This window comes from Malaclemys terrapin, chromosome 1 (assembly GCF_027887155.1).
Source record: "Malaclemys terrapin pileata isolate rMalTer1 chromosome 1, rMalTer1.hap1, whole genome shotgun sequence".
Classification (NCBI taxonomy): domain Eukaryota; kingdom Metazoa; phylum Chordata; order Testudines; family Emydidae; genus Malaclemys; species Malaclemys terrapin.
This window is the reverse complement of record NC_071505.1, coordinates 293,388,913-293,410,293: the sequence shown is the minus strand read 5'-3', so window position 1 is coordinate 293,410,293 and position 21,381 is coordinate 293,388,913. Positions and strand designations below refer to the sequence as shown.

The following is a 21,381-nucleotide window of genomic DNA, read 5'->3' as shown; positions in this document are numbered from 1 at the left end:
TGCGGAGCACAGCTAAAAGCAGAAATAATAAATCACTTGGTTGCTAGCCTCAGTCAGGTCACAGCTAGAAATAAATCACAACAGTGGGTTGTGACAATCATGATCCACAGATTAAAACTACGTGTTTTGAGAGCCCTGTCTGTTTTGTTTTAAGGGCAATTTTCTGAAATGGTGTTGTCAGTCATCCTTCAAGAGCTTGCTTCATGCACTGTCACCAACTCCATGGGGTTTCTGGGTCAACCACTTCCACTCCAAGAAAATGGAAATGGGGCTCAGACCTGCACCGGCTCCTCTCCTCGCTCCCCATACCTACTTATACACCAGACATGTCAAATCTTTTTCATTGGGTGTGAGACTCATTCATTAGCAAGCTATCTCACTCTCACACAGATTCCTAAGCTTATCCCATTCATTTTGAGTAAATATATAAAGATTTAAAATATTTTTACTCAGGCACTGTAAGAGACAACAATATATCTAGGGCCACAGGCACATGGCTTAGAGCTTGGAAAGCCACTTTCCAAACTTGTGTACTGTGGTAATCATAGAAACTACAGGCCCGCGTTCTATACGCACGCAAGAGGAGAGAAGAAGTTACGTGGAGGGGGTGGGGAGGTTGTGTGTGTGAATACTTGGCGGTCAAAAAAAATCTGAGTTCGCCCCAAAAACGAGCAGGACTTGATCAAAAGATGGCGGGTTTTGCAAAATACAGTTCAAAATTTAAACCACACTGGACAAATTCATGTCTCAGGGATTGTCAACCATCCAGGTTTTTGTTCCAACCAGCAAATAATTGTTTTTATTAAAATCAACTGTTTTGCATTGCATCTAGAGTTCCCACATGCCCTAGACTTACTATGAATGAGGACATTTAAGTGTTCCATATGCAATATTAAACAGTGCACATTTTAAAACAAACTATTAAGTGCTGATTGGATTAAAAACCTGGACTATTGGATGTTGCCAAGGATCAAAGATGAGAGTCCCCGTCTTAAGCAATGACCTAACAGACCACCTGACTCTTTGGGGCTATAAATCTCACTCTTAAGGACAGCCAACCCTTGGCATCACTGATACACACATGTTATTTCAAACTTCTCCTAACTCCCTGATAAGGGTGCATTCAAACCACCACTGTTCTGCACTTACATAGGGGTTGAAAGTTATTTCTTAACTCCCAGTCAGCAGCGTGTGTACATCTCTGGTCTGCTTCCCATCTCAGTCCCTCCCTACAGTGGTGAACAGGCACTGATTTGGGTGAGGGATACAGTCAGAGGAAGGACACCTAGCCCTGGACTGAACAACTGGGGCACTAATCGGCACAACAGACAGCTAGCCACTCTGGCTATGGGTTTCAAGCAGGATGATGAGTATCGGTATCTGTAAAGAATGAGAGAGAGGAGCAGGTCAGTAGTATATAGGGTTCCAAACCACCCGCAGGCAGGTAGATAGTAGAGTAGAGTAGGGGAGGGGAGCAAAGGAAGGGGGAGATGGACAGGATTGGGCACTGGGAAGAAAAGAGAGCTGGGGCACCTTTAATATGTGTAAGGAAGAGCATATTCATATTTTGTGGCAATCCAAGACATGCCATCAGGAGCTCACAGTATGACCTCAACAAGTAAAGAGAGAGGGCCAGTTTCTCTGCTGCACTCCGCATCCTCTGGGGACTGCAGCATAAGAGCTAGTTGCAGCTTCCTAATCCTGGGACCAGTTATACCCCAGCCCTGAGGTCCTTTACAGGCTCAGGCTGCTCTAAAATAGATCAGGCTGGTTCCAGACACACCCTAGGGCTATGGGAGAGCAGTGTAAGAGCTGTCTACTTCAGCTTTTTATCAGCTGGGGGCTGCTCTGTTTTGGGGAGATCCAGGGGCTTTTCAGCAATGTAAAGGGACTCCAAGTAGGGGATAGAATCTGGCCCAGCATTTTCATTGCTTGAACCTCCTTCGGCTCCACTAGCACCCAAGTCAGAGAAGCCAATTTAGACTGAGACGGACTGTTCAGACTTGTACATCAATACAGAATGTTTCCATGCACACACTCAAGCCTTTGCTTTTTCTGAATGTCTTTTTCTTTCCAGTGATCAAGTATTATGGGCTCTCCCACGATCAGACAGACAAGCTGAATTCCTTCAGAATTTAACCACCAACTTTGAGGTAATTTGTTCTCTATAAACTCTAGGCCAAATTCTGCTCTCACGCATGCCAATGCCATCCACTGGGAGGAAGATTTAGCTTCCCCTTTCATTCTCTTATGTTATATATTTTTCTAGTTTGTAGAAGCACAATGGATGCTTTATTTCCATCATTTTAATGTCTACTGATTGAGATGAGCAGATTCCGCTGACTGATAACATTTTATCACATTATATCAAGCACCCGATTGCAGAATTATGTAATTGATTTTGTATAGTAGCAGCAACAAAACAAAGATGATGAAGTACTGACATGTGATGGTTGATAAAATCATTTGTCAGGAAGTCCCAGGAGTATAAGCTAATGCAATTTCTAACTGTATGACTTCTAGGACCCCGACACGCAGGATTGGGTATTACAGTACTTGATGGTGTTTCGCTAAAGACAGAGTTTAGATGATAAGACTCTCTTCATCTAGAACTAATAATCTCATAGAACACCAGCAGGATTTTGTGATTTCCATCTGCTATTACAGGGAAGAGCATTTAATTAAAATAAGGCATCCAAATTTCTTCTAAAGCACTTCCCCCATTATTTTATTATATTTTCATTTGAAGTCAGCACCCCGTAATGAAAAGCATAACCATTTCCCTATTCAGTGTCATTACCAGGATCGCTGATGTGTCCCCGATCACAAGAGCCTTTAACAGTCCCTGTGCCCATAGTCTGTCTCTGTCCAATTTGCTCCCCTGACACCTGTCGCCCTCCCGCCCTTCCCCTATCCTACCCTCCCTCCTGCTTCTTATTTCCATCACCAACTGCTCCTATCCACCTCCTCCACACCAGCTCCGGTCTCCCTTCTGCTGCCTCCCATCTTATAGTCTAAATTGTATTTGCCTAATTTATCGATAAGAATATCATGCGAGACCGTATCAAATGTCTTACTAAAGTCTAGGTATACCACATCCACCATTTCTCCCTTATCCACAAGACTCATTATCCTATCAAAGAAAGCTATCAGATTGGTTTGACATGATTTGTTCTTTACAAATCCATGCTGGCTATTCCCTATCACCTTTCCACCTTCCAAGTGTTTGCAGATGATTTCCTTAATTACTTGCTCCATTATCTTCCCTGGCACAGAAGTTAAACTAACTGGTCTGTAGTTTCCTGGGTTGTTTTTATTTCCCTTTTTATAGATGGGCACTATATTTGCCCTTTTCCATCTTCCAGTCTTAGCTTTTTATAGATGGCCCATTAAATCTTCATAGTCCTTCTTGTTGGGCAGAGGAACTACTCTTCCCATCTGAGCTCACAAGGTCAGAGCAGGCATTTTACAATTATAAAACAAATTTATATTTTACCTTTTAGCATGGAATGCAGATGTTACAAATGAGATTAATGCATGAAGCAACTTACAAGCATTTCATAGAGTCTAAACACTAAATACATTCTTCTAGGACTAATACCTATTTTGAACAAAATTAACATACAGGTAAGCTGGTTTGGTTTCCAGCTATGAGTTTGTCAGTTCTTAGCTAATGCCTATGACCTTGGCCAAAGCTGGCATTTGATTTCCAACATCACAAAGGGAAAGTCTTGCTCAACTCCTACAGTACTGGGTTGAAGCATGCTCAGTGAAGGTAGAGCATTCAGTGAATTTTCCTGCCAAATTCTAATTAGTCTCCACAGATCATGTGTGAACTGAGAATGTTCAGAGGGTTATAACTTGGCCACATTTGGAAGGATTTTCATGGGGACGCCAAAAGGCACATCCTTGACACAAAGGTCAACCCTATGCCAAATTTCAAGTCCCTGCTCCAAAGCATGAGGGCACTAAAGCTTCGTAATTAAACAGCTGTAAGAACTTTTTTAACATGGGCAAAACAATGAATTCTTAATCGCAGAAACAGCTGAGCTATTTTAGCTGAAACTTAAAAAATAAAAATCAGCCTGAGGCTGTCATGTGGCATGGAAAATTTCACCTCAATTTAGCAGACCAGTTTGGCAAAATTAAAAGCAAATGCATTTGAAAACAGGGTCTTATAATGGAAAATATCAGACAACCTTAAATATAGGTAGTACTGCCTTTAGTAATTAATGGTATATAGAAGATAGACTGACCACTCCTAATATAAGAACAAAAAATGTCTATTGAAACTGAAAGCTTTCAGAATATGTAACGTTAAGGATAATTGACAAAGGAAATAGTTTTTCACACAATACGTAGTTAGCCTGTAGAATTTATTGCCAGAAGATATCACTGGGGTCAAGAGGTTGGCAGGATTCAGCAAAGCATTGTTCACTGACAGAGTTATACTAATAAATATCTGAAAATTAACAAGAGTTTTGGAAGGGATATAAACTGTCATGCTTTTGGGCATAAGCTAACCCCGCTCTGAGGGAAAGTTAGCCCATCACTGCCTCCTACAGAGTTTCTTGTGTCTACCTCTGAAGTACTTAGTACTGGCCACTTTTGGTGACAGGATACTGGACAATGGTCTGAGCCATTCTGACAATTCCTATGTTACCTGTATTACTTCATTCATCTGCTAGACTCTCTGCTAACTTAGTTATGCCAACTTAGACTTCATTGTACTTCCTTATACTCAGACTTAGTAGGCCAGATTTAGAGATATATGTACTAGAAGGGGTAAATGTTGCATGTTCTTAAAGTGGTTATTGAACAAATAAGTAAGTTGCTGCAATATATATTTTAGGGGGCCTGGAAAGAAAGTGTAAGTTACACCAGTTTACACTCCCTCCAGATTTAGACTTTGAATATGGCCTTCATAATGGGTATTCAAGATCTAGCAGCTTAATTGATTGCATTCAGATTGTATGATACGTCTCCTTAAAACTAATGTAAACCTCTATTGTCCTGCCTATACTATACATTGAGGACTAGATTCACAAAGGTACTTAGGCATTGCAGGCCAGAGGTGCCGATTTTCTAATGTGCCGGGGGGCAGGGGGATGCTTGACCCCCCACTCCTCCCCAGACCCCACCCCCATTCCACCTCTTCCCCCAAAGCCCTGCCCCCATGCACCCTGACTCTTCCCAGCCCTCACTCCTCCCCCTTCTCCCCAAGAGCCTCCTGAACACCCTGGAACAGCTGATCACGGCAGGTGGGAGCCACTGGGAGGAAGGGGAGGAGCCGATAGGCGGGGCCGCTGGCAGGCAGGAGGCACTTGGGGTGAAGGAAGAGATGCTGACCTGCGGGGCTGCCAGTGGGTTCTGAGCACCCTCTATTTTTTCCCTGTGGGTGCTCCAGCCCCAGGAGCCTATGTTGCAGGCCTTACCCCAAGTCTGCCCCTGAGATAGGCACCCCAGGCTAGATTTATATAGGGGACGTAGGCATTGCAACTCTCAATGTTTTGTGCCTTGACCCGGGTCCACACCCCTGTGTGGTGTAGTTAAACTGATCTAAGTCCCTATGTAGACAGTGCTAGGTCAGACGGAAGAATTCTTCTGTCGACCCTAGCTACCATGGGCAGAGGTAGTGTCTACACTGAAGTGCTACAGCAGCACAGCTGGGCCACTGTCACATTTTAAGTGTAGACAAACCCTAAGAAAGAAGAGTGAGAAGCAGCCTAAGCCAGCCAGAAGGGAGGAAAAGTGAAAGGTTTCAGAACTTGTAACATTTAAGGATAACTGATAAAGGAAATAGTTTTTCACACAATAAACAGTTAGCCTGTGGAATTAATTGCCAGAATATAGCAGAGGAAAAGTGTGGGGCTTACAGCCCAGGTTTTCAAATGTATTTAGGTACCTACCTCCCATTGATCTGGCCTTAGATGTCTCCCACTGCCTGGAACTCTGCACCGGGGCAGCACTTTCTCACAGCAAAATAGAACGACCCCCTTATTATTATTTTTTTAAAAGTGTGTGTGCCCAGAATGCCCAATAGTTAGGGCACTTCTGTGGGATGTAAGAAAACCAGCTTTGAGTTCCCACTCAGCCTGATTTAGAACAGGGACTTTAACCCAGGTCTCCTGAATCCTAGGTGAGTGCTCTCATCACCATGCTATGAGGTATTCTGGGGTAGGTCTTGCATGCGCTCTCTCTGTTGCCTGCTGAAGCTGTTCCAATTTATATGAATAATTAACTAATCAGTGGGAGACTAACTTTATAGGTCAAAAGTCAGGGCACTTAGCTGGGAGGTGGGAGACTCCGGTTCAAGTCCCTGTTACAATAAATATTTAATTATTTTATACAAAGTGGAACAGCTCCAGCAGGAGAGGTTGAGAAAAACCCAGCTCAGTATACCTAATAGCCCGGTGATTAGGGCACTCACCTGAGATGTAAGCAGAACTGGGTTCAAGTCCCTACTCCAAATTAGGCAGAGTGGGGATTTAAATGTGGTGAGTGCCCTAACTACTAGGTATTCTGAACATGTAGTGTGTGTGTGTGTGTGTGTGTATACGTGCACGCAGGCCTAAGCCTGAAGGTGTGCTGTGCACATGACCATGGGATCAGGCCCTGCTGGCAAGATAGGCAAGGAAACACACAGTTTGAGAATCCCGCTTGGGGACTGCTAGGGCTTTGGCTTGTGCTAGGTTTCCAAGTAGCTCATTAGCTATGGGGTGGCATCAGGACAAAGGCAGTTTTGTGCATGACCAGCAGCAGCAATGTAGGTGCCTATTGGGTTAGGCAGAAGCAAAGCACTAGTTTTGAGAATGTCACCAGCCTCTAATGGTGGACATAAGCACCTAAAGAGGCAACTAGGTACCCAAGTACCTTTGGGACTCTGGCCCTTAATTTTGTTTAAAATTTAGAATATATTCTCCAGAGGCTTTCTCTACATTGGTTGTTCCAAAGGCTCTAGCTACATTGCACTGCAGTGCAGACTATGGTGGTATGAATTGCAGAGCACACCAAAATGTTGGGTGCTAACTGCCCCATGTGGATGCTGCTGGTGTGAACTAAAAAGTACCTAGTTTGCATTAACATCATAGGTGCCAACTCCATGGGTGCTCTGGGGCTGGAGCCTTTTCCCCCCAGTGCCTCCTGCCCATCTGTGGGCCCCACTGATCAGCACTTCCCCCTTTCTCCCCTGGGTCAAGCACCCCCCAGCACATTGGGAAGTTGGTGCCTGTAATTAACATAGTCCTATATGGTGCACCAAAATGAATACAATATTCAGAGTGTAGTTGCACCAGATCCAAGGAGAGCATGACATGTTGATTTTGAATATGAAGCAAAAAAATTGCACTGGCCTTTTTTCGCAATATAAATTCATGTCTAATTTGCTGTCCACTACCACTCCTAAGTCTTTTCAACATTATTGCTTCCCAGTTTTCAATCTCCCACTGAATAGCTGAGTTTCAGATTATTTTATTTAATTAAATTTCGTTTTATTAACTTTCATTTTACTAAAATTAATTTCATTTTATTTTCTGCCCAATTTTAATCTCTCTAGGCCCCTTTATATTGCTGCTTCATCTGAATTTATTTTGAAATCCCTTCTGGCATTTGGTTCATCTATAATCAAAGTAATCACTGAATAGAATAACTGCAGTGACTAGTCTGAGCTGCATTAATTCCCCAAATACCCTCAGGAAAAATAACCCTCCACTGATTTGAGGATTTGGATTGTAATAATCAGCTAAACAGATATATTAAACTAGTAATATTATCTCATGAAAGGTGATGTTCCTGCCTTTGTTCTTGATTTATGAATTTATATTCAGCTGTTATTATAAATTTTTCTTACCCACACACTTTTCATTTTTAGCAGTAGCATGATGTGACAGCACAACACGTGAAACATAAAACTGCTTCCCACACATGACCTAGTAGATTGAAGACATGTATTGTGTTTTGATCATGTTCAGAATGTTTACTAAATGGTAAAGTATTTTTTCTTTCCTTTTGAAAAAAATGTTCTTGGAAACTTTGTAGGTTGTTCTCTGGCAACCTGTTTCGGCTGAAAACATTGTGAAGAACAAAGAAGTCCATTTCTATGTTAATGTGTCCGATATAGATGATGTGAAAGCTGAGCTAAACCGATCCACCATTCGATACAAGTATGATTCTTATTTCTTGCTGTGAAGATATTAAATCAGAAATTCAAGCCTATTGGCGACACTGCTTAAGAATGGTTTATGCTCTTTGTTTGTTGTTCAGAGTTTTGATGGACGATATTCAAGGAGTTATCAAAAAACAAACTGTCAATGACACAGTCAGCCCCCGCAGTTCTGCATCCTATTATGAACAATATCACTCTCTGCATGAAGTAAGATATGTTATATTTTTCTTGTGATCCTTTATGCATTTATTGTTATTGCATTAACAAGGGCTTAAATTTAATTTGATGATGATGGTGATATGGACTGTCTGATGGTGATATGGACTGTTACATTACAGACCTATAGGGAAAACAATTACATTTGTATTGATTAGCTAATAATAGTTCACATTAATACAGTACCTTTAATAAAGAAGGATCCCAGCACCTTACAAAACACACTACATAAGAACCACTTTACCCACCAACTGAAAACACATGAGAAATGTAAGGTAGGTGCAATGTAATTACCTAAAATGAAATTTGGTCAAGATATTTTAGATTTCATGTAAATGCTCACCCTAAGTTTACAATCATAACTTCAGTTGCTTCTGAAAATTTAATTCTAATGGATCATTCTGCAATTCACCTAAAAAGGCACCCTGCACGGTGCAGTTGTGTATTTCTGCCAAAATTGCCTTAACATGGATTGAATGTTCACTCCAAAGAAGTCTTTAGTGAGAATAGTGTGGAAAGCTCATTGAAAGCAAGGTTAGGTAAAATGCAAAGAAAGGAATATGTTTTTCTTTCTTGATTAATATCTTTTCTTCCTTGCTACTGCAAAAAGATATGCTAGATGACCTGCTGCGTGTTTTACATCTCTAATCTTCTACCTGTGATTTCTGTAATTCTTTTATAGAGTTCTAATCATTTTCACTTAGGACTCTTGAGAAGCAGGACAATGTGCTTGTAAATTCAACACTCTACAGATGATTCTGTTTTTCTGAATCCTAAATGGATATGAGCCAGCAAGGAAGAAATATTAACAGGCTCTCCTGTCAACCTGTTTAAAGCAGGGCTGTGAAGCGATTAAAAAAATTAATTGCGATTAACTGTGCGATTTATCGCGCTGTTAAACAATAATAGAATACCATTTATTTAAATATTTTTGGATGTTTTCTACATTTTCAAATATATTGATTTCAATTACAACATGGAATGCAAAGTGTACAATGCTCACTTTATATTTATTTTTGATTACAAATATTTGCACTGAAAAATAAAAGAAATAGTATTTTTCAATTTACCTAATACAAGTACTGTAGAGTTAATCATATTAAAACACATATTGTTTGCTTGCATCCAGTTTACCAAGTAATCCAGATCACACTGAATCAGTGACCTGTCCTCTTCATTATTTACCACTCCCCCAGTTGTTGTGTCATCTGCAAACTTACCTTTTCTTTCAGGTCACTGATAAAACTGTTGGATAGTGTAGGGCCAAGAACCGATCCCTGTGGGACCCTACTAGAAACACACCTGCTTGATGATGATTCCCCATTTATAATTACATTTTGAGACATATCAACTAGCCAGTTTTTAATCCATTTAATATGTGCCATGTTAACTTTATATCATTCTAATTCAGGGATCAGCAACCTTTGGCATGTGGCCCATCAGTGAAATCCGCTGGAGGGACGGGATGGTTTGTTTACCTGCAGCATCCGCAGGTTTGGCCGATCGCAGCTCCCACTAGCCGCAGTTCACCATTCCAGGCCAATGGGGCCTGCGGGAAGCCGCGCAGGCTGAGAGATGTGCTGGCCACCATAGGCCTGGAACGGCGAACTGCGGCCAGTGGGAGCTGTGATCGGCCGAATCAGTCGATGCTGCAGGCAGGGCCGGCTCTAACTTTTTTGCCACCCCTGTCAAAATAGAAGAGCGCCGCCCCACCGTAACACCCCCCCCACAGCGCCGCTGACCCCCTCCTTCTTCCCAGTGCCGCGCTGGGCCGGCCAAATCCCCGGAGCTCCTTGCCTGGCCGGCCAAACCCCCGCCCACCCCCCGGAGTGCTGCACCAGGCCACCCAAACACCCCGGAGCGCCGTGCCTCGCCGGGCCGGCCAAACCCCCTGAGCGCCTCGCCGGGCTGGCCAAACCCCCAGAGCGCCAGCCCGCGCCGCCCAACCGACTGCCAGGCCACGCCGCCGAAGTTCCCACCTCCACCCCCCCCCCAACACCACGCTGCGCCGCGCCACCAAAACACCCCCCGCGCTGCCCGGCCGAAACAAACAAAAAAAACCCCGAACAAAAACAAAAAACAAAAACACCGCGAGTGCCCTCCGCCACCCCAACATTGGCCGCCCCTTCTAAGGTGCCGTCCCAAGCACGTGCTTGGTCGGCTGGTGCCTGGAGCCTTCCAGTCTTTTGGAACTTTTACAGTGCTCTAAGACTTGTTGAAAATCAACATGAACGGTCCATCTCCTCAGCAGGCTCTTTTAAAACTCATGGATGCAAGTTATGTGGATCTGCTGATTTTAAAATGTTTAAATTTAGTAGCTTCTGTTTAACATCCTCCAGAGATACTAGTGGAATGGAAGAAGTGTTACCATCACCTTTTGATGAGACTATAGCATATGTTTTTATTCAAATACAGAACAGAAATAGTCATTGAACACTTCTGCCTTTTCTGCATTATTATTGATAATTCTACCATTTTTATCTAGTAATGGATCAATAGCATTGTGAGGTATTTTTGGTTCCTAATATATTTTAAAAGTCCTTCTTATTGTCCTTCACTCTGCTGGCCATAGATCCCTTTGCTTTCCTTATCAATTCTCTATAATTCCCAACTTCTGATTTATATTAATTCCTATCAGCTTCCCTTTTCTTTCATTTATTATATGTTTTTATTTTTTATAGCTTCCCTCACTTCCCTTTTAAACCAGGTCCATCTTTTAACCAGTATGGCCTTTTTACTCAATTGTGGGACTGTAGCTTTTTGGGCACCTAGTAAGGTGTTCATAAAAGATTCCCAATTACTGTTCACCTTTTTCTGAATAAATTCTTCCTTCCAGCTGATCAGGATCAAAATTGTTTTAATCTGTGTGAAACTGGCCTTCAATGAGTGTTAAATTAGGCTCCTAATAAAGATAATCCCTTATGCAGGTTATACTGTATATTCCACACAAAAAAATATGTTAAAAAAACATTATTAAGATTGCAAAGTCAAGCACTCAGAAGTTAGGAAATGCCAGAGTTAATTTCCTGTGTACTCTTAATTTGGCCCTTTGTGGATATGTATTAGCATACAGTCTTCAAGTACCTGATCACATACTACTTTTTCAGCACAAGGAGCTATGAGAAACTCGAGCATGTTCAGTGACGCTGGAATCATCAGAGATTTTAGCTGGTAAAATCAGAGAAGTCTCTACTGAGTATGTGCAAAATGTCATTTTTCAAAGGCTTATAACTTGGCCAAATTTGGGTGGATTTTTACAGGGATGGCCAAAGGCACATCCTTGAAACAAAGGTCACCCCCTGCCAAACTTCAAGTCCCTGTTCCAAGCATGGGCGTGCTAGAACACAAAGAAAAAAATATTAAAAAGGTAACTAGAATTTTTTAACATGTGCAAAACAACATTTTCCTTGGGCCTTTTGGGGAAACAGCTGAGCCATTTTGGCAGGGTTTTAAAAAAAAAACAACAGCCTGTGGCTAACATTTGGCATGTAAAATTTCAGCCTAAACTTTTAGAGTTTGACAAAAATATAAGCAACTGAAAATAGTCTCATAATGGGAAGTGTCAGGCAACTTTAATAAATACTTAGTTCTACTGGCCCCAGGTACAGTCAGGGATGATTTAATATTTTTTTCTAAATCATAGAGGAGAAACAGGAGAACAGCTTAAAAAACTATATTTGTTGTAAAATATCTTACAAGTCTATCTTACAGGTGTAATGAATTGAGTAAAAATTCAGTTTGAACTAAAGGGTTTGATCCTAGATAATTTATCCTAGTATAATCGTATTTTAGCTCCTTTCCTAATTTGGTCTTGCAATGTCTTGTTTGGGGTTTCTGTGGTGTAGCTGGGAAAGAACAAATAAATCATAGATTACTGCATTAATAATTTTATTAACAGTTTACACACGTTTTCTAATTAAGCTAAAAATGAAGGATCAGCAAACTGGAAAAAAAATTGAGAACATAGTATTTCTGCTCCAGCTGATTTTATATCTGGTGATATAACGTATTCAAGATAGCTGTCAGAAAGTATCCACTTCTCAATTTTCATTTAACTACATGAAAATGCATGCACAAATTACTATGGTTAGAAGTGTAACTAGCCATTTGCATATACAATTACTTGATGTGTGCATGTAAATTAGATACATAAATATGCCTGTATTTCTCTAAACACCTAATTTTGAACAAAAGGCCCAAAACATTTAACTTTTTTCCGTGTCTAATTAATATTTCCCCATAAAAATCTTTTTAATGAATATTCTGTTGACATTCTTCCAAGCTTCCATACCTTGTTCAGTACAGCGCTTTTCATTCATTCTTTGGTTTTAAATATGGCCTTTAAAAGCTCTGAAAAAATTATCCAAAAGTGTTTTCTGCCTTTTCTCCCCTACCCATACAGCTTTTAAAGAAACCTATCTTCTCTCTTGAATGTATTATTTCAGGCCACTTTACCTTGAATGGTCCCTAAAAACACATGCTAAATACTTATGCTAAACTATCTATCGGAACTTGTATTTAAATGTGACACTCTTGGTAACTTTCCCAGAGAGGACGAAGAGCTCTGTGTAGCTCAACAGCTTGTCTCTCTTACTAACAGAAGTTGGTCCAATAAAAGATACTACCTCACTCACCTTCTTCTTCTTCTTCTTTTGTCACTCAAATTGTATGAGATAGACAAGCTGGCTATGGATAATTAGCCACTGATTGCAGGTGGGAACTTGTGCAGCTACATCATGTAAGCATTTGGGAAAAATCCCTCCTTCCCTTTCTAAAAAGAAGGCACAGCCATGCATTCCTTGCACTAAATGTGAAATCTCCCATTAACTACAGTGGGAATATTTCCTGTGCATGGAAAGCAGAGTTGGGGCTGAAGACTTTTAAACTGAATCTATATTTGTTAACTGATCCACTCCATCTTTATAGATATATTCTTGGATGGAAGAAATAACAGAGATGAATGATGATCTCCTCCAGAAAATATATATTGGATCCTCATTTGAGAAACGGCCACTTTATATATTGAAGGTAAAGTTATGATTTAATGTGCAATCTTTTCCTGTAGTAATTTAAAATACAGGTGTAGGTTTTGGCAGAGAGAATTTTTAAAAATGGTACTAGTAGCTCAATCAAAAAAATTTTGATAGAAAAATGTGTGTTTTATTTTTTTTACTTTTTGTAAATGCTCCACTCCTCCCTTCCCAAAACTAAACAGGGTGCCACTGAACTTTGGCATATGTAGTGGGTCAAATACTGCTCTCCTTTGCACTACAGTAAGTCAACTGAGTTACTGGGCACAAAAACTAGTGTAAGTGAGATCAGCGTCCAGCCCAGTGTCTCCTTGAGAACGCCATGCAAGAGAGAGAGAGAGAGAGAGAGAGAGAGCGCACTTCCTTTTCTTGTCTCTCTTTCTTCTTTTTGTTTACTGTTCTCTTTCCATTCTCACGTGCCATTTCAACATAAATAAGGCTGTAAGAAAATCGTGGGACACAATTTTTTTGTGGAAACTGCATCTTTTCGTAGTTGCCGCACATTTGAGTGGTGTTGCAACCCTGTGCACCACATTGCAACGACACACACTCAAATTTGGCCCAGCTGCCTTTGTGCCATGCTTGCCTCTGAGAGCAAAATAGGATATACCATGTGTTTTTGGTTGCTGCCCTGCTTTGGAAGGCTGCATGCCTTGGAAGAAGGTGCTGGAGCTTACGTGTGGGTGTGCACCCGGGGCTGCTGCGCCTGTCGGGGTACCCTGAGGGGGTCTTCCTTCCTCATCAGGAAACAGGTTGAGGGGAAGCCTGAGACTAGACCGCCAGGGAAGTGTCTGCCTAGTGCCTTGTGGACAAGCTGATTGCACCAAAACCACAACTTTAATACACTCTTGAAACAAACAAACAAAAATCCACAACTTTCTTACAGCCTTAAACATGTCATATTTTTTCATTAGCTTTCATCTAATAGAGACAGAACACCAAAAAGTGCCATATGGATTGACTGTGGTATCCATGCAAGGGAATGGATTGCTCCTGCTTTTTGCCTGTGGTTCATAGGACATGTGAGTAGATTTCATTACAATATTTAAACCGAAACAAAATACCTTGATCCTATTTTTCTTCTCTTGCAAATTGTACTCTATCTCAACAACTTCCTATTCAATTTAATGCCACAGCACTGAAGGATAAAATGTCTGCATGAGACAGAGATTAAAAAGCTCAGTTTGTATAGCAGTTATTATAAGGGTAAATTTTTCACATCAGCAGTAAGTTAGGCTAAGTCTTTCATATTTATGGGATGGTCAGGAGTGGAAAACACAGGTTACTGTATTTCAAACTAAACCTATGTCTACACTTCGAGCTGGAGGAGACATACCCATGCTAGCTCTGACTAAGCTAAAAATAGGAGTGGTACGAATGGCAGAAGGGATAACTGCCCTAGTATGTGCCTAACATCTCAGATGGTATCATACTCAGGGCAGCCAGCCCCTCCTGCTGCTATAGTTACATTATTTTTTGTGCACTAGCTCGATCAGGGCTAGCATGGGTATGTCTCCTCCAGATGGAATTTACACCTCCAGCTTGACAGTGCAGACATAGCCTAAGAGTGCATTTGAGTGGTAAAGTCCAAGCGTAGAGTTACCCAACTAGAAGGCGGAATAACAGTTTGTCCACCATGGAGTTGAATGATATACAGAGAGTAAAAGCATCAGACTAAACATAAGGGTCTAACTTCAGCCCTCAGTTACACCCGTAAAACTCCACTGAAATCAATGTGGCTCCAGAATTGGCTGGCAGTATGTGAAGGAGTTTAGATAGGAGATTTCAAAGGAGCCTATAGGAGTTAGGTGCCCAAATCTCTTTGAAAGTCAATAGGGTTTGGGCACCTAACTCCATCAAGCCCCTTTGAAAAAGGCCAGCCTTAAACACTCCCTTAGGAGCTAATGCTAATTAAACTCTTGCTGTTGGTCTAAATGATGACCAGCTGTGCTGCTGTCATGCCTCTGAAATGTACCTGTAAGATCTGTAAGCAGTTAACAAGTTGAGAGAAAATGTAAACTGTTTGCCTCCCTATCGCCTTCATCTAATTTACCTGAGCATTTTAAATTCAATCCAAAGCTTTATTCCCATGTCACTTTATGAAGGAACACTTCTATTAAAATTGTCACAGACATAGCCACACACATTCTACATAGTAGTTTCTTGGCTACAATAAACATTCTTCTTAATGATGTTTTGAATCTCGTTTTTAAGCATAATAAAGACTGCCACTTTATATTCACATCAGAGAAAAACAATTTCCAGGGAATAAAAAGGACAGGGGAAGTTACAATAATAGGACATGCCTAATGCAAGACATACGAGGGGGAAAAAAGATACTATTAAACTTAACTCTTTATATTTAGTAACTCAGCTAAATCTATTAGGGTACAATTTACCCTTATGCAGAAGACAAGTAAAAAGCATAGGTGCCACTTAAGTCCCACTTATGCCCTCAAAATAGGTCTTAGGTGGGACATAGGTAGTGCCTAGGTCTTGTGGTGGCCCTTTGCACAAGAGTGTATTTCATTTTTAATAATTTTTAAAAACCAAAACAATGCATACTTGCAACTGCCATTTCAAATGCTATTATTAAGCAGTTTTAGTGCTTGTGACAACTTTGGAGACTTACACTGTTTATCTGCATAAGTAGCAAAAGTACAAGCTTCTTCACCAATATGCCTCAGTCCTGGCCTAGAGAGACCACCCAGTTGGGTAAGCGGACAGATGAATCTCCATTTTAATTGAATTCCAAGCCTCTCTGTGCTAACTAAGGTTTTGGATGTAGTGGTGACTTCTGTGATGGGGATATTTGTCCTCCAGGGCCTGGACTGATGCCACCACCATCACATTATTATTTTACATAGGGCCAACTGAGGAACTGTCAGGAGCCTTTCACGGATTGTGAGGAAAACATTATTATAAACATTATGAACAAGTTCTTTTCATGTTCTATAGACAACCCACTTCCGTGAGAAAGATCGGACCATGACAAGACTTCTGCAGCATCTTGATTTCTACATCATGCCTGTGATGAATGTAGATGGCTATGAATACACATGGACGACTGTACGTAGGTTTCTAGACATACGGTGGAACATTCCAGCATGTTATTCACAAGTACTGTGAGGGCTGATATACTGGACAGATTTAAAGGCATACTTTTCAAAGTGCCATGTGGCAGTTTTGAGCCCAAACCTCTGAACTCGCACTTGGAATTTTCTATTCTTTGTCCCTTCATAGACTACAATAGTTACTGCAAATATGTGATTTTAACTCATAGAACACAGGCATTTTCCAGATCCCAGGTCAAATTAATGCTTAGGAGTGTCATAGCATCCACCCTGTGATTTTAATTCTTTCGGATGTGAGGTGATAACTATGATAGGCTGCATCAGCAAGACTGCCAATACTATGACAGTCCACCATAAGGGCACAAAGGCCTGACTGAACAACTCACTTCTCCTTTCTGCGGTCTAAGGCCAGATAGCATAGTTTTCCAAGTACTTGTTGTTTCAAGTAAATGAATGAGCAACAGGTAAGCTCAGACAACATCCCAGACTCTTATCTGGTATTTTACTTACTCACTATGAGAAGAAGGTTCAAGACTCCCAAAGGCTGAATGATTTATTTGCTTTATGAATTTATCCTTTTACTTAGTTTCCAGATTCACGTTTTAGGCAGAAACCTGTTGTCAGGGTTTCCTCCCCACTCTGAACTGGGTACAGATGTGGGGACCTGCATGAAAAACCCCCTAAGCTTATTTCTACCAGCTTAGGTTTAAAACTTCCCCAAGGCACAAATTCCTTCCTTGCCCTTGGTATTGCTGCCACCACCAAGTGATTTACACAACATTCATGGAGGGCCACTTGGAGCCCTACCTCCCCCAAAATATCCCCCCAAGTCCCTACACCCTTTCCTGGGGAGGCTTGAGAATAATATCCTAACCAATTGGTTACAAAGTGAGCACAGATCAATCCACCTGGGTCTTTAGGACACTGAAAAACGATCAGGTTCTTGAAAGTTTATTTTAAAAAAAAAGATAAAAGAATCACCTCTGTAAAATCAGGATGGAAGATAACTTACAGGGTAATCAGATTCAAATCACAGAGGATTTACCCTCTAGGCAAAACTTTAAAGTTACAAAAACAGGGATAAACCTCCCTTTTAGCACAGGAAAAATTCACAAGCTAAAACAAAAGATAATCTAACGCATTTCCTTGCTAATACTTACTATTTCTCTAATATTGGATGCTTATTTCAGATATGGCTTAGGGAGATGTATTTTCCCTGCTCTGGTTCCTCGCTGACCCATAGAGAACAAAGGAACACAAAACAAAAACCTTCCCCCACAGATTTGAAAGTATCTTCTCCCCTTATTGGTCCTTTTGGTCAGGTGCCAACCGGTTATCTGAGCTTCTTAACCCTTTACAGTTAAGGAGGGATTAACCCTTTACAGGGTAAGGAGGGATTTTATGTTACCCTTAGCTGTATGTTTATGACACCTATCTTCTCAATTTCTATAAACTTTGGGCTATATTTTTAAAAGGGCCTCAATCCAGCCTCTATTTGTGTTCAACTTTATATACACAGTCTTTACAGGCTGCCAGTTGCATCCACAATTCATAGACTTTACACATGATATACCCAATGGGTCTCAATCTGTGCATGCAAAAGAGTTTGGTGTATGAAAATTCTATCATTAGCAGTAGTTCACCTCCTTTTTATAATGCACAGTGTCATTGAAATCAGTGGAGTGAGATTAAGGTAACAGGAGAATTTGGGTCATGGAGCCGCATTCTAAAATATTGACTCAATTTTTACTTTGTCATTATGTGGGCAAACTCCCATGGACCTCAATGAGAGTTTGACTGAATAGATACTGAGTAAGAACGTCATAATTTCCCTTTTTGTATGCAAAAATTGTACAATCTTTATTTTAAGCAGCATCTTTCAAAATTCTCTTAATTACCCTCCTCAGAAGTCTTTTAACAAAATATTTCATTAAGATCAAATGTGGTTTTGAATTGCAGTTGTCAAATTGGGTGTCTGTACAAATCTTTTGAGTCCTCCCCTATTTGCGTTGTCCAAGTTCTAGTCAAATCAGAATAATTATACCAGACACAACCAGGCGTTGTACTGTACAACTTTTCGTCTTGTTACCTAGCATGTTTAGCATTACTTAATTTCAGTACCTGGAAAGATAACTGAGCAAATAATCAAGCAATCAATTTGCAAACACCTAGAAGATAATAAGGTGACAAGTAAGTCAACATGTCTGTCAAGAACAAATTGTGTCAGACCAACCTAACAGCTTTCTTTGACAGGGTAATAAGCCTTGTGGATAAGGTGGAAGAGGTAGATGTGGTATATCTTGACTTTAGTAAGACTTTTGATACCATCTTGCATGACCTTCTCATAAACAAACTAGGGAAATACAACCTAGATGGAGCTACTATAAAGTGAATGAATAAATGGTTGGAAATCCATTTCCAGAGAGTAGTTATCAGTGATTCACAGTCAAGCTGGAAGGGCATATTGAGTGGGGTCCCAAAAGGATCAGTCCTGGGTTCGGTTCTGCTCAGTAGTTTTATAAATGATTTAGAAATGGCATAGAGAGTACACTTATAAAGTTTGTGGACAATGTGAAGTTGGGAGGGGTTGCAAGTGCTTTGGAGGATAGCATTAAAATTCAAAATGATCTGGACAAACTGGAGAAAAAGTAAATAGGATGAAGTTCAGTAAGTACAAATGCCAAGTACTCCTCTTAGGAAGGAACAATCAATGGCACACATATAAAATGAGAAATGACTATATTGGAAGGAGTACTGCGGAAATGGATCTGAAGGTCACAGTGGATCACAAGCTTAATATGAGTCAACAGTGTAACACAGGTGCAAAAAAAGTGAATAGCATTCTGGGATGTATTAGCAGGAGTGTTGAAAGCAAGACACGACTTGCTTTCTTCCGCTCTACTCTGTGCTGATAAGACCTCAGCTGGACTATTGTGTCCAGATCTAGGTGCCATATTTCAGGAAAGATGTGGACAAACTGGAGAAAGTCCAGAGAAGAGCAACAAAAATGATTTAAGGTCTAGAAAATGTGACCTATGAGGGAAAGATTGAAAAAAAATGGGTTTGTTTAGTCTGGAGAAGAGAAGACTGAGAGGGGACATGATAACAGTTTTCAAGTACATAAAAAGTTGTTACAAGGAGGAGGGTGAAAAATTGTTTTCATTAATTTCAGAGGATAGGACAAGAAGCAATGGGTTTAAATTGCAGCAAGGGAGGTTTAGACTGGACATTAGGAAAATCTTCCTAACTATCATGGTAGTTAAACACCAAACAAATTGCCTAGGGAGGTTGTGGAATTTCCATTATTGGAGATTTTTAAGAACAAGTTAGACAAACACTTGTCAGGAATGGTCTAGTTCAGGGGTCGGCAACCTACGGCACGCATGCCAAAGTTGGCACGCGAGCCGATTTTTCCTGGCACGTGGCATGGGCTGAGCCACTCAGCCCGCCCCATTCTGGAGTTCCTGCTGACGGCTCCTGCCAGCTGGGGTCACACCGCGGGTCCAACTCAGCACCGGCTGCTGGCCTGGGGTTCCTTCCCCCAGGCTGGCAGCGGGCTGAGATCCCAGCTGGCAGGAGCCTGCAGCCAAAACCCCAGAGCAAGGGTCGGGCTGAGCCGCTCAGCCCGTCCCGCTCTGGAGTTCCCGCTGCCGGCTCCTGCTAGCCAGGTCCCGAGTCCCACTCAGCACCTGCTGCCAGCCTGGGTGAAGGAACCCCAGGCTGGCAGCGGGCTGAGACCTCAGTTGGCAGGAGCTGGGGGCAGAAACCCCAGAGTGGCGGCAGGCCGAACCAGTCGCTGCTCTGGTTCTGGCTGCTGGCCCCTCGCCAGCAGGGGTCTCTACCGCACAGCTCCACTCACCTTGCTTCCGGTTGGAGGCTCTCTTGCAGACAGGGTCCAGGCCTCCAGCCCTGCTCAGGCCTACCAGCCACCTACTCCACTCACCTCAGCTGCCAATCTTGGTTTCCAGCCCTTGCTCATCCTGCTTTCGGGCCTGGAGTCCCAGCAGGCCACCCTTTACATATAACAGTAGTTTGGTTATATATTATAGACTTAGAGCGAGACCTTCTAAAAAGCGTTAAAATGTATTACCGGCACACAAAGCCTTAAATTAGAGTGTATAAATGAAGATTCGGCACACCACTGCTGAAAGGTTGCCGACCCCTGGTTTAGTTATTACGTAGTCCTACCTTGAGTACAGGGACTGGATTAACTGACCTCTCAAGATCCCTTCCAATCCTATACTTCTATGATTCTGTGCAGATACTTAGCTTATTGTTTTATAGGCTCCCTAAATCTCCTGTTTTGCCCCCCTTCATTGGAGGTTTCTACCCTTGACATCTAGAAATGTAAAAGTTGCATTTTCACTAGCAAATGAAATCGTGATAAGCATTTTTCTAAACTTTTATGTAAACCCACATTTTTGTGTCTCTGTCCATAGAATCGGTTGTGGAGGAAGAGCCGCTCAAGGCACGGCAACAACAGGTGCATTGGTACCGATATGAACAGGAATTTTGATGCAGGCTGGTGTGGTACAAGCAATTTTCTTTATATTTTATTACAGACATTTCAGTTTTAACTTTCAAAGTTCTTCATTTTGAAAATATTTTTATTTACCTCGTCATAGAGTTGTTTCTGATATAAAGATAATGTACCTTAGTAATTAACTTAATCAAAATGTTTATAAGAAGGTCAGGAGACCAGAGAACAATTCCCAGTTTTGCCACATACTTTCTGTGTGGTTATCAGCAAGACACTTAAGCTCTTTGTGCCTGTTTTCCCATCAGTAAAATGGGAATAAAGAAACTTCCCTACCGAGTGTTGTGAGGATAAATTCATTAAAGTTGTGAGATGCTAAGATACTATGGTGATGGGGACCATATAAGATTTAAGAGTAAT

At 41.4% G+C, this 21,381-nt stretch overlaps 1 protein-coding gene across 1 annotated transcript in view; it reads left to right on the top strand.

Annotated features, from left to right (window-relative positions):
- Positions 1-21,381, top strand: part of CPB2 (carboxypeptidase B2) — a 31,296-nt gene that overhangs the window by 4,097 nt on the left and 5,818 nt on the right. The window contains exons 2-8 of the mRNA XM_054014496.1: positions 2,078-2,153; positions 8,038-8,162; positions 8,263-8,371; positions 13,307-13,408; positions 14,325-14,432; positions 16,369-16,479; positions 20,924-21,014. Coding sequence (XP_053870471.1) covers positions 2,078-2,153; positions 8,038-8,162; positions 8,263-8,371; positions 13,307-13,408; positions 14,325-14,432; positions 16,369-16,479; positions 20,924-21,014 — 722 coding nt within the window. The remainder of the gene's footprint in view (positions 1-2,077; positions 2,154-8,037; positions 8,163-8,262; positions 8,372-13,306; positions 13,409-14,324; positions 14,433-16,368; positions 16,480-20,923; positions 21,015-21,381) is intronic.